This window comes from Bombina bombina, chromosome 1, assembly GCF_027579735.1.
Source record: "Bombina bombina isolate aBomBom1 chromosome 1, aBomBom1.pri, whole genome shotgun sequence".
Lineage (NCBI taxonomy): Eukaryota > Metazoa > Chordata > Amphibia > Anura > Bombinatoridae > Bombina > Bombina bombina.
Window position 1 is genome coordinate 110,772,166 of NC_069499.1, and position 13,610 is coordinate 110,785,775.

General features: G+C 40.8%; 1 protein-coding gene across 1 annotated transcript in view; it reads right to left on the bottom strand.

Annotated features, from left to right (window-relative positions):
- Positions 1 to 13,610, bottom strand: part of SPATA7 (spermatogenesis associated 7) — a 328,138-nt gene that overhangs the window by 140,461 nt on the left and 174,067 nt on the right. Inside the window, exon 4 of the mRNA XM_053710849.1 lies at positions 6,642 to 7,081. Coding sequence (XP_053566824.1) covers positions 6,642 to 7,081 — 440 coding nt within the window. The remainder of the gene's footprint in view (positions 1 to 6,641; positions 7,082 to 13,610) is intronic.

Below are 13,610 nucleotides of genomic sequence, written 5' to 3' on the forward strand. Positions count from 1 at the left end.
ATACAGTTAGTACATAAATTTCTATTGGGCTCCACCTTGGCATTGGAACAAATGACACAGATATCTTCCTCTGAGTCAGACATGTTTAACACACTAGCAAAAAAAACTTACAACTTGGTTATAATCTTTTTTAGCAAAAAAACGCACTGTGCCTCAAAGAGGTACTAACGATTAAATGACAGTTGAAATAATGAACTGAAAAACAGTTATAGCATCAAACTTCAAAACAACACAACTTTTAGCAAAGGTTTGTTCCCATTAGTAAAAAAAAACAACACTAATTAAATTTGTACATAAGAAAACAAAACAACGTTTTTTATTCACAGTCACTATAAGAATTCTCACAGCTCTGCTGAGAGAATTTACCTCCCTTCAAAGAAGTTTGAAGACCCCTGAGATCTGTCAGAGATGAACCGGATCATGCAGGAAATATAAAAGTAGCTGACTGGAATTTTTTGATGCGTAGCAAAGAGCGCCAAAAACGGCCCCTCCCTCTCCCACACAGCAGTGAAGAGAAACGAAACTGTCACAATTAAAGCAAAAAAACTGCCAAGTGGAAAATAATGCCCAAATATTTATACACACAGTACCTCAGCAATGTAAACGATTCTACATTCCAGCAAAAACGTTTAACATGAGAATAGTTATTAAAAGGATTAGTGACCTTTAACACAGTAGTTCCGGTGAAATACCATCCCCAGAATACTGAAGTGTATACATACATGTCATTTTAACGGTATGGCAGGCTTTTCTCATCAATTCCATTCAGAAAATAAAAACTGCCACATACCTCAATGCAGATTCATCTGCCCGCTGTCCCCTGATCTGAAGCCTTTACCTCCCTCAGATGGTCGAGAACAGCAATATGATCTTAACGACTCCGGTTAAAATCATAGTAAAAAATCTCTGTCAGATTCTTCCTCAAACTCTGCCAGAGAAGTAATAACACGCTCCGGTGCTATTTTAAAATAACAAACTTTTGATTGAAGTCATAAAAACTAAGTATAATCACCATAGTCCTCTCACACATCCTATCTAGTCGTTGGGTGCAAGAGAATGACTGGGACTGACGTAGAGGGGAGGAGCTATATGCAGCTCTGCTGGGTGAATCCTCTTGCATTTCCTGTTGGGGAGGAGTTATATCCCAGAAGTAATGATGACCCGTGGACTGATCACACATAACAGAAGAAATAATCACACCTTTATTAATAGCAAAAAATAATAAAAAGTCCACAAGTCAAATAATAAGCCAGGAATCAAAAACCAGAGCTGGTAGTCAGACGAGGCGAGTCAGGAGCCAAAGCGATTAGTCAGATGAGCCGGAATCAGGAACAAGGAAAACAGCAGAGTCAGGAACAAGCCAGGGATCAGGAACCAGGAGGGACGTCAGAAAGCCAGGTAATATACAGGTGCTCTCACAAACAGGTCTGAGACAACGCAAAGGCAAAGCATACTGAACAGAAGCCCTTTAAATAAGTGATGACATCACAATTCTGAGACTGCATCCTGTCTCACATGGATGATGCACACCAGACTGGCCACAAAAGGAAGTGCAGGAAATGAGCAGCATCCCCCACAATGCACCATAGTCTGCAAGATAGGTGAGTAAAATGGCTGCCAGCAGCACATGGCAAACAAAACAGGTAAAAACCCTGACAGAGAGAGAGAGAGAGAGAGAGAGAGAGAGGACTGGGAAAGGTTAGACAACTGATTTAAGGGTTCACTGTGGTCAAATTCTAAACAGCCTGGGTGATCGGCATTTAAGACATTGTGTAAAATAAATAGTGGAGACTGTTTCAGAATACAGCTTTTGAAGGAAAGGAGTATGAAACTGATGTGGAGGAAAAAGATTCATCATAAAGCAAAGTGTATTGACATTGGAGGGTATGGACAAAAAGGCTTCAGTAATAAGTAATTCTGAGGTTATATTATTTATTTTTATATATATATATATATATATATATATATATATAAATATATATATATATATATATATATATATATATATATATAAATAAATAAATATTGTATAAATGTGCAAAAGATTTGGTGGGCTAAAAGTATAGCAACAAAATAAAGGAAATGGCTAGGTAAGGGACCAGACAGGAAACCACAAAACCTGTGTGGAAAATGAAACATAAAAGGCTCATGGTACCTACAGTGATGGTAAATCCTAGCATTTGTGAAAACCTTGGCGGCAGCTTGTGCCAGATTTCACGCACGGCTATTGGCTAAGAGATGGAAACTCTCAGCCAAATAGCGTTCTGCCGTGGGTTGCCTTAGCAGCTCAGTGCAGCGAACGCTGCAAACAAATAAAGAGCTTTCAGCATTAAGTATTTTTATTATTATTATTATTTTATTATTTTACAAACAAACAGGACAGAAGACTGGAGAAATCCTCAGTCGTTTGTAAAAAAAAAAAAAAAAATGTAAAGCACGCACAACCACCAAGTTGTGCAACAAACGCTCTTCAGAAAAGAAGAACTACGACAAAGAGAAGGAACAACAAGTTTCCGATTTAATTCTACGTAAGAAAGGAATCAAACTTAGCACAAAGGACCGCCTTATCAGCATGAAAGATAAGATAAGGCGTATCACACTGTAAAGCTGAGAGTTCCCACACTCTCCAAGCAGAGCGATAGCAAAATAAACAAAACCTTCCAAGATAACTATTAATATCTATGGAACGCAAAGGCTAAAACATAGCTTGGCGCAAAACTTTAAAAACAAAAAGTTAAGGCTCCCAGAAGGAGCAACAGACTTAAACATAGGCCTGATTCTGACCAAGTCATGACAAAAATTTTTTTTTGCATATCTGGCACGTCTGCCAGCCGATTAAGCAGCCAGAAAGATAATGCAGAAATCTGACCCTTCAGAGAACTGACTGACAAAAACAGAAAAGACAAAATACTAAGAATCCTGATCCTACTCCTAGAGAGGCCTACGGATTCACACCATAAGGACATTTAGACCATATTTTATGGTAAATGTTTCAAGAAAAGGTCTACTAGTCAGAAAACTGTCTCAAGACCGACTCAGGAACCCACACTTAAACCGAACTAAGCGTCCAATCTCCTAACAGTCAGCTTCCGAGAAAAGAGATTTGGGAGAAGGAAAAGACCCTTCCTCAGAAGCAATCTCCAAGGTGAGATAGACAATATCTCCGCTAGGATTGTCTACCCAATCCTGTGAAGCCACTCAGGAGCTATCAGAATTACTGATGCTCTCTCCTGTTTGACCTGAGCAATAACTTGTGGAAAAAAAGCAAACAGAGGAAACAGGGATGCTAGACTGAAATTCCAGAAAACACCAACATAACATCTATCAGAACGGTATGCAGATCAGCAGATCCTGAACCGTATCTTGGAAACTTAGCGTTCAGTCGAAACGCCCTCAAAAGCCCATTCCAGGAACCCCCCATGTAAGGCTTTACAATTTGCATGTCCTGGAAAATAGCAAAAGGAATGATAGAAAACCATCAGACCAATTCCCCCCATACACAGAGTCACTGAAAAGTGAAGAAAAATCAACTGCAGCTACTTCCAAACTCCCAACCTCCTGGTTGCAAGATGACTAGGCTGTCCACCGGCCACTAGAGCTTGATAGAGCTTACAGGTACTGACCAGGTCTGACCCTGCATAACTTCCAAGATCAGAAGGAATCTGGCGCATTCAGGGTATTGTGGTGGTAGACCCAAATAAAACACCCTTGTGGATGGAATAAGGGAACTCTTCTCCAGATTCATCTGCCATCCCTGGAAAGAAGATTGGTGGAAGGATGATACCTGAACCATATGTTGTCTTGAAAAACACCCTTGCAATATCCCAAGACCTAGAGGTCTGACTAGGATGACGACAACTCAGAAAACTTGAGAAGATCTCGATCAAAGGAACAATAAATCTCTCAGGTCTATGTTCGATATGAACAGGCCCTCTTGATTTAAAGAAGAAAGGATACTACTTTGAAGGTCAGATCCGAGATACTTGAGGTAAATACCTAGATCCCGTTCTCAAACTGGGACTGGATTTATCACTCCCAGAGAAGAAGACCCTGAACCCAGTTCAAGGAAGCCTCTCATCCTACTTGGATTGCAGATACCCTAGATGGAAAAATCTGCCCCTGGGAGGAAATCTTAGATTGCGCTCGAAAAGGCATGACTGACCCTGCAGAATGCGGAAAAAGAAACTTTCCTTTAGTCTCACTCTCTTGACGAGTGGTAGAAAAAAAACTTTATTTTACCCTTAAAGTCAGAGGATACTTCTGCTAGACCCAGCCCTAACAAGGTCTCATATTTAAAAGGAGACGCCAGAAGCGAGGATTTGGAGGAAACATAAAAATAATGAATCTGCAACTGCAGAACTATAAAGCCTAGGCTGTACCATTAAAGCACAGGTAGGCATCTCGGGTGACCATAGATATCAGCTTCAATGCCCGGCGGCTAGTACAGCAAGTCTAATGAGACAAGACATTGCTCTAAATGTGCAAATAAACCTCCAGCTTCTTATCCATGGATCCATAAAGGAGCAGCTAAACTCCATAGGGATCAAAGTTCTCTGAACCATAGTAGAACAGCTCCGTTCTACCAAGAGCACCGAGCATCTTAATGGAGTCAGACGGGAGACAGGGAGAAAAGTATCCCTAGGTTCTTCTACACCTGAGAAAATTTCCATAGCACTTCTGTAAACATTTCCTCAAAGGGATGAACATCTATGAAATTATCAAGTTTACAAAACTTCCAGGGGTTGACAACATCAGGCAGGCATACATCTGAAGGATAGGACTTCAGCATCAAATGAAGGAATTATACTATCCAATCTGAAATTTCGCTCTCAGAAATTACTGGCAAATCTTCCTCACCAGACTTAGGATAGAGGATGACCTGCGTAACAGAAAATGTATCAGAAACCTCACATCTGAACTTTAAACGTCCTCTTGCATTTTCCCTGAAGGTAAGGGATAAACCAAATAAAGTCGAAGATCCCGCAGAGTATACTTAACTGCAAAATCTGAAGGCAAATACACTCCTCCAGGAGATAGAGAGGAACCGCAGGGCACTGCATGTGACGCCATTGAGACTTGGGACATATAAAGAGAAAGCTGTGGCACTGCCTGAACAGCATCATCCTGGGAGACATGAGGCTCATATTTATCTCCTCTTGCATTTTTACCAGTATTAGCTTTTGCTAAGCAAGCACACGGAAAAAACAAAGAACTCTTAATCTGTCTAAAGTTATCTTAAGAGGCAAAAGGCTCCAAAGAATATTGCAATTTAAAATAATATATTCTGACACCAAAAACTTCACCTCTTCCTTGTACTGAAGGCAAAGAGAATGACTGGGGGTTGTGGGAAGGGAAGTGATACTTAACAGATTTGCTGCAGTGCTCTTTGTCTTCTCCTGCTGGCCAGGAGTGATATTCCCAACAGTAATTGATGATTCCGTGGACTCGCTGTGTCTTAAAGAAATAAAAATAGTAATTTAAAACTAAAACGAAGCTTCGTTTTCAGCTAAAAGTGAGTTTTAATGGTAATGTCTTTTAAAATCGATATGTATGTTTTGCTTAGGATACATATTGCATTGCTTCATAATCCTTTAAAATAGCATTCTGAATATACTCAGAATTTCTGTAAGGAACATATACTGCTTCTGTATGCTTGTTTGTAACATCTAGTTCTGTATTAAACAGTAATGTTGCTTGATTATCATTTGGGTTCTCATTTTAGATAGCCAAAATAATACAGTATTACTTACTTTATTTTACTCAAAATATTTGGAATTTCCCTTTTATGTTCCCAGACTGCTAGAGTCCTGTTTTTTTAGATAAAGCTATGTACCAGGACATGGTTCAAGGTTATATGTCCTCTATATTTTTACCAATTATGATTTATAGCTGAAGGGATACGGCTGCTGTAGGTTTAATTGTACTTTGTTCTCCTTTAATATTGATTATATGCCCTACATAGAATTGTACGTTAGGACAAATGTATAAAAAGCTATGTAATTTCTTTTGTAGTCAGAGTAAATAAGAAGTTGTCATCTACCACACATATGTATTCTCTCATTGCTATCTGCCTGCTGGTGTACAAGAATAAGAGAATAAAACTGATCTGAATGCAAGGTATTCTGGTGTTGAGTCTTCTTGAACTAAGAAGAACAGAATCCACAAAAGTGCCCCCTCTGCATCCACTGGTAAGATAAGTAGCGAATATAATTGCCCCTGCGTGTGCATAGCACCTTAAAGGGCCCCTTTAATCAAAATTAAAGTTTCACGATTCAGATAAAGTATGAAATTTAATATAAAACTTTCCAATATACTTCCATTATCAAAACATGCAAATTTTGAGGCTCCAGCACCTACTGAGCATGTGCAAAATTGCACAGCATATACATCTCTGCATTTTATGATTGGCGGATAGCTGTCACATGATGCTGAGGGAGGTCAAAACTTTGCCAGAAAATATTGTACTGCTCATTTCAAATAAGTAAGTACTATTTCATGGTCTTTGTATTGTGTATTACATTTTCCTAAATTATTCTTTAAGAGACATGTATATTAGCTATTTGTCAGATATAAAATAATTTAGCTTTCCTATTACATTTAAAAAATGAATGTGGTTTTTGCCAATATAATTGTTCTCTTACCCAGTTATCTCTGCCTCAGTCACTGCGTCTTTTCTTTTACTCCTTGGAGGTGTATAATAACGGTACTGTGCCAACACAGATTTGGCCTTTGTCTTCAAGGTACGGGGTGTAAAGGGACGTATGGAGTTTGTGAACTGCTCTGAGTGTTTATCCAGGAGATCTCCATTATAGGTTTTCTTCTGATTGTCCTGAAATTTGCTAAAACTTTTAGAAACACTGACCACAGAAGGAGAGCTGGAGGTGTGGGACTGTAATACAAAAGCACTCTTTCTCCTGGATAAATCTGGATAGCTCTTATGAGAAACCTTGTATTTTTCAGCAGTTTTATCCAGAAATCCAAACTGACGGGGGGAAGAGAGGAAAGAGCTTGTGGAGTTCAGTTCTCCAGGGTCTGAGTAAAGAGAAGCCCTTGTAATATGTCCACGTCCTTCATAAATGTCCTGAAAATAAGCAAACAACTTAGTAAATATTGCATAAAGTATTTATTTCCCATTGCTTTTCTCATACTAATCTGCCATTTGAAGCACGGTAGGAGATGAAGTACAGGATGTATGCCGTACAGTTACCAAGCTTCCCACAGAACAAGATTTTTTAAAATAAGGTAATATTTGTTTACTTTGCTTCTCTAAAAACATTCCTCCATTGATGATGGACTTTGTCATTGGCCATCTTATGTAATGAAGTTGTAATTGTTTTTAGAATGGAATGTGTTATTCTTTTTAGAGAGTGAGCTTGTTAGTGTGAGAGTGATAACTTTATACTTTCCACTCGTAATACCAGAGCAACCCGACATGCACAAAAAATTTACTTCTAGCGCAACTAGTGCTCTAGCGAAAGCACTTAAAGGGACATGAGACCCACATTTTTTCTTTCATGATTTATAAAAAGAGAATTCAATTTTAAACATCTTTCTAATTTACTTCTATTATCTAATTTGTTTTATTCTCTTGATATTCTTTGCTGGAAAGCATATCTAGATATGCTCAGTAGCTGCTTATTGGTTGCTGCACATAGAAGCCTCGTGTGATTGGCTCACCATGTGCATTGCTTTTTCTTCAACTAAGGATATCTAAAAAAAATGAAGCAAAATAAATAATAGAAGTAAATTGTAATGTTGTTTAAATTTCTATTCTCTATCTGAATCATGAAAGAAAGATGTTAGGTTTAGTGGCCCTTTAATAGTGCTCTACTTATAATCTGGCCCTGAGTTTTTCATTTGTAAGGACACTGGCTACATACTGCACCTATCACAGAATTCCTTTTGTGTTTAAATTAGAGCATACAGTTTTAAGAATAATTCCAATTTCTTCTATAAGGTACGACGAGTCCACGGATTCATCCTTTACTTGTGGGATATTATCCTCCTGCTAACAGGAAGTGGCAAAGAGCACCACAGCAGAGCTGTCTATATAGCTCCTCCCTTAGCCCCACCCTCCAGTCATTCTCTTTGCCTACTCTAAGTACTAGGAAGGTTAAAGTGAAAGAGGTGATAAAATATTAGCTTTTAATTTCTTCAAGCAAGAGTTTTTTGTTTTAAATGGTACCGGTGTGTGCTATTTACTCTCAGGCAGCAGATGGATGAAGACTTCTGCCTGGAGGATGATGATCTCAGCAACTAAGATCCAGTGCTGTTCCCACAGAGGCTGAGGGGTACAAGAAACTTCAGTGTGAGGAATGTTTTCATGCTTTATAGCAGTGAAGTATGTTCAGACATTTTTTCTGGAGAGACTGTGTATTTCAGAAAGGCTGACAGTATCCCCATGAGGGTAAGGGTAAGCAGTAATCCTAAGAGCTATAGAAAGGCATTACTAAGCTTTCATAAGGGGCTAATTAAAAAATGGTTGACACTGTGTTTTGAATGTTTGTGGGCAAACGTTTTTATGAACTGGGAGTGCTGTTAACGTTTTGTGGGCAATAACGTTTTTTGGGCAAACTTTATTGAGGGTACACTTGGCTTATTTTTGGGTCTCAGAACCCACATGGCTAGTTTAGTTCTTTGAGGCTGTAGAGACATCGAGTGAGATGGGCGGGGCCTATTTTCACGCCTCAGATGCACAGTTTTCACTCAGCAAGCTCCAACTCCTGAGGGCCCTTGTGGATGTTTTGGGCCAAATCGAAGCTTTAACCCCATATTAACCATCCCTGAGGGCAGGTAGGCACCACAGCAGGGTTGTGGCAGGGTGCTGGGGGTGTTTTTTTTCCGGATTTAAGTCATATTTCAATCCGGTTTGCACATTAAAGGGTTAAATGTTAAATTTCCTTGTGGGGCAAACTTAACTACACATATTGAGTCTGCTTTAAAATATTTGCAACTATGAATGCTCAAACAGTGGAATGGGGATTATGCAGATTTATCTCCTCAGATAAATCTGGATCAAGAGACCAGAGACTCTCTTCTTTGGTAGTTGTCACAGGATCATCTGTCCCAGGGAATGTGTTTCCGCAGGCCAGCATGGGTCATAGTGACGACGGACGCCAGCCTATTGGGCTGGGGTGCTGTCTGGAATTCCCTGAAAGCACAGGGTTTGTGGACTCAGGAGGCTCTCCTCCCGATAAATATTCTAGAACTGAGAGCAATATTCAACGTGCTTCAGGCGTGGCCTCAGCTGGCTTCAGGCGTGGCCTCAGCTGGCTTCAGCCAGATTCATAAGATTCCAGTCGGACAATATAACGACTGTAGCATAAATCAATCATCAGGGGGGAGCAAAGAGTTCTCTAGAGATGATAGAGGTTACCAAAATAATTCGATGGGCAGAGACTCACTCTTGCCATCTATCAGCAATCTATATCCCAGGAGTGGAGAACTGGGAAGCGGATTTTCTAAGTTGTCAGACTTTTCATCCGGTGGAGTGGGAACTCCATCCGGAAATGGTTTGCACAATTGATTCAGCAATGGGGCACACCAGAATTGGATCTGATGGCGTCTCGTCAGAACGCCAAACTTCCTTGTTACGGGTCCAGGTCAAGGGATCCTCAGGCAGTACTGATAGATGCTCTAGCAGTACCCTGGTCGTTCAACCTGGCTTATGTGTTTCCACCATTTCCTCTCCTTCCTCGTTTGATTACCAGAATCAAACAGGAGAGAGCTTTGGTGATTTTGATAGCACCTGCGTGGCCACGCAGGACTTGGTATGCAGACCTGGTGGACATGTCATCTCTTCCACCATGGACTCTGCAACTGAGACAGGACCTTCTGATTCAAGGTCCGTTCCAGCATCCAAATCTAGTTTCTCTGCGGCTGACTGCTTGGAGATTGAACGCTTGATTTTATTCAAGCAGGGTTTCTCTGAGTCGGTCATAGATATCTTGATTCAGGCTCGAAAGCCTGTCACTAGGAAAATTTATCATAAGATATGGCGTAAATATCTTTATTGGTGCGAATCCAAAGGCTACTCATGGAGTAAGATCAGGATTCCTAGGATTTTGTCCTTTCTCCAAGAAGGATTGGAGAAGGGGCTATCAGCTAGTTCCTTAAAGGGACAGATATCTGCTTTATCAATTCTACTGCACAAGCGTCTGGCAGATGTTCCAGACGTTCTGTCAGGCTTTAGTTAGAATCAAGCCTGTGTTTAAACCTTTTGCTCCGCCATGGAGTTTGAATTTAGTTCTTAAGGTTCTTCAAGGGGTTCCGTTTAAACCTATGCATTCCATAGATATTAAGCTTCTATCTTGGAAAGTTCTGTTTTTAGTTGCCATCTCTTCGGCTCGAAGAGTTTCTGAAATATCTGCATTGCAATGCGACTCGTCTTATCTTGTTTTCCATGCTGATAAGGTGGTTTTGCGTACCAAACCTGGATTCCTTCCTAAGGTTGTTACTAATAGGAATATCAATCAGGAAATTGTTGTTCCTTCTCTGTGTCCTAATCCTTCCTCTAAGAAGGAGCGTCTGTTGCACAACTTGGACGTTGTTCGTGCTTTGAAGTTTTACTTGCAAGCAACCAAAGATTTCCGTCAAACATCTTCTTTGTTTGTTGTCTATTTAGGAAAACGTAGAGGTCAAAAAGCTACGGCTACCTTCTTTTTGGCTGAAAAGCATCATCCGTTTGGCATACGAAACTGCTGGACAGAAACCTCCTGAAAGGATTACAGCTCACTCTACTAGAGCGGTGGCTTCCACTTGGGCTTTAAAAATGATGCTTCTGTTGAACAGATTTGTAAGGCTGCGAATTGGTCTTCGCTTCATACCTTTTCCAAATTTGATACTTTTGCTTCTTCGGAGGCTATTTTTGGAAGAAAAGTTCTTCAAGCAGTGGTGCCTTCTGTTTAACCATCTGTCTTGTTCCTCCCGTTCATCCGTATCCTGTAGCTTTGGTATTGTATCCCACAAGTAATATAGAATTATAGAAGAAAAGTAAATTTATGCTTACCTGATAAATTAATTTCTTCTATGGTACGACGAGTCCACGGCCCGCCCTGTCATTTTAAGACAGATTATATTTTTTTTTATTTTAAACTTCAGTCACCTCTGCACCTTGTAGTTTCTCCTTTTTCTTCCTGTACCTTCGGTCGAATGACTGGGGGGTGGAGCTAAGGGAGGAGCTATATAGACAGCTCTGCTGTGGTGCTCTTTGCCACTTCCTGTTAGCAGGAGGATAATATCCCACAAGTAAAAGGATGAATCCGTGGACTCGTCGTACCATAGAAGAAATTAATTTATCAGGTAAGCATAAATTTACTTTTATTTGTATTATATTTATTTTGCTCTCTTGGTATCCATATATGCATATATGGGCAGTCACCAATTATCAGCTAGCTCCCAGCAGTGCACTTCTGCTCCTAAGCCTGCCTAGGTATGCTTTTTAACAATGGACACCAAGAGAACAATGCAAGTTGTTTAGAATTGTGTGTTTTATTTGAATCATGGGTTTCATGTCCCTTTAACAATGTTATATATTGTGGAAACACTGCTGCCATCTAGTGCTCAAAAGTATTCTTGCAAAACTGCTATTACATAGTTCTCTATATGCCCACACTACCTACTTCGGTATTCTCTTTTATCAAAGAATACCATGAGACCCAAGTAAATTTGAAAAAAAAAAAACATTATTTATGCTTACCTGATAAATTTATTTCCATATGGTGAGTCCACGAAATCATCAATTACTAGTGGGAATATCATTGCTGGCCAGCATGAGGAGGCTAAGAGCACTACAGCAAAGCTGCTATATATGTCACTTCCCTTACCCATAACCTCCAGTCATTCGGCCGAAGGAAAAATGGAAAAAGAAGAGAACACAAAAGTGTAGAGGTGCCTGAGGTTTTAGAAAAAATAACTGTCTTAAATAAAGGGTGGGCCGTGGACTCACCATATCCGGAAATACATTTATTAGGTAAGCATAAATTATGTTTTCTTTCCTAAGATATGGTGAGTCCACGGAATCATCAATTACTAGTGGGAATCAATACCCAAGCTAGAGTACATAGAGGATAAGGGAGGGACAAGACAGGTAGACCTAAACATAAGGCACCACCCCTTGAATAACCCTTCTCCCAAAAGAAACCGCAGCTGAGGCAAAAGTATCAAATGTATAAAACTTATGCAAAGAGGACCAAGTTGCAGCCTTGCAAAACTGTTCCACAAGAAGAAGAAACAGCCCTCGTGGAATGAGCAGTGATACTCTCAGGAGGTTGCTGTCCAGCAGTCTCATAGGCCAAACGAATAATACTCCTTAGCCAAAGAGAAAGAAGTAGCCGTAGCTTTCGGAACCCTTGCGCTTCCCAGAAAAACAAAGCAGAAGACTGACGAAAGTCCTTAGTTGCCTGAAGATAGAACTTCAATGCACGCACAACTAGATTGTACAATAAACGCTCCTTAGGAGAAGGATTAGGACACAAAGAAGGAACCACAATCTCCTGATTAATATTCTTGTTTGAAACAACTTTAGGTAGGAAACCTAATTTAGTACGTAAAACCACCCTCTCCTGCTTGATCCGAGCAATGACTCTTGGCAGGAGAGCGAACGGACGAGATATGTATGCTAGACTGAAATTCCAAGGAACCGCCAGAGCATCTTTTAAGAAAGCCTGTTGATCCCTTGACCTCGAGCCATACCTCAGAAGCTTGGCATTCTGCCGAGAAGCCATGAGATCCAGTTTTGGCTGCCCCAATTGAGGATTAAACTGGAAAATACTTCCGGATGGAGTTCCCACTCCCCCGGATGAAAGGTCTGTCAGCTCAGAAAATCAGCCTCCCAATTGTCCACTCCAGGGATGTGGATCACAGAAAGACAACAGTAAAGAGACTCTGCCCACTGGATTATCTGGGCCACCTCTGACATAGCCAAGGAACTCCGAGTTCCCCCCTGGTGGTTGATGTACGCCACCAAAAGTAAAGTTGTCCGGCTGGAACCTGATAAACCGGGCTAAGGCTGAGGCCAGGCCAGTAGAGCATTGAAAATCGCTCTTAGTTCTAGAATGTTTATAGGGAGAACTGACTCCTCCCGAGTCTAAAGACTGCGAGTCTTCAATGACCCTCAAATTGCTCCCCAACCTAGAAGGCTGGCATCCATGGTCACGATCACCCAGGAAGGTCTGCGAAAGCAAGTTCCCTGGGAGAGGTGTTCCTGAGACAACCACCACAGAAGAGAGTGCCTTGTTGCCTGAGCCAGAACTATTTGTGGAGACAGATCCGCATAGTCCCCGTTCCATTGCCTTAACATGCATAACTGCAGAGGTCTGGGATGGAACGGAATGACGTTCATGGAAGCTACCATCAGACTAAATACCTCCATACATAGAGCCACTGACGGCCGAGGAGAGGACTTAGGTCTGGGACATCTTGTATCCAAGCATGAGCAAATTGGGAAAGCCTGCCCCCTACTAGGATCTCTTCCTGGATCGGGGGCCGACCCTTCATGCCGACTGAGTCCGTTGAGGGCTTCTTAGACTGTTTCCTCTTGTTCCAACACTGACCAGACTTCTAGGAAGACTTGGATAGTTCCTGCTTGGAAAAGGAAGCGGAGGGTTTAC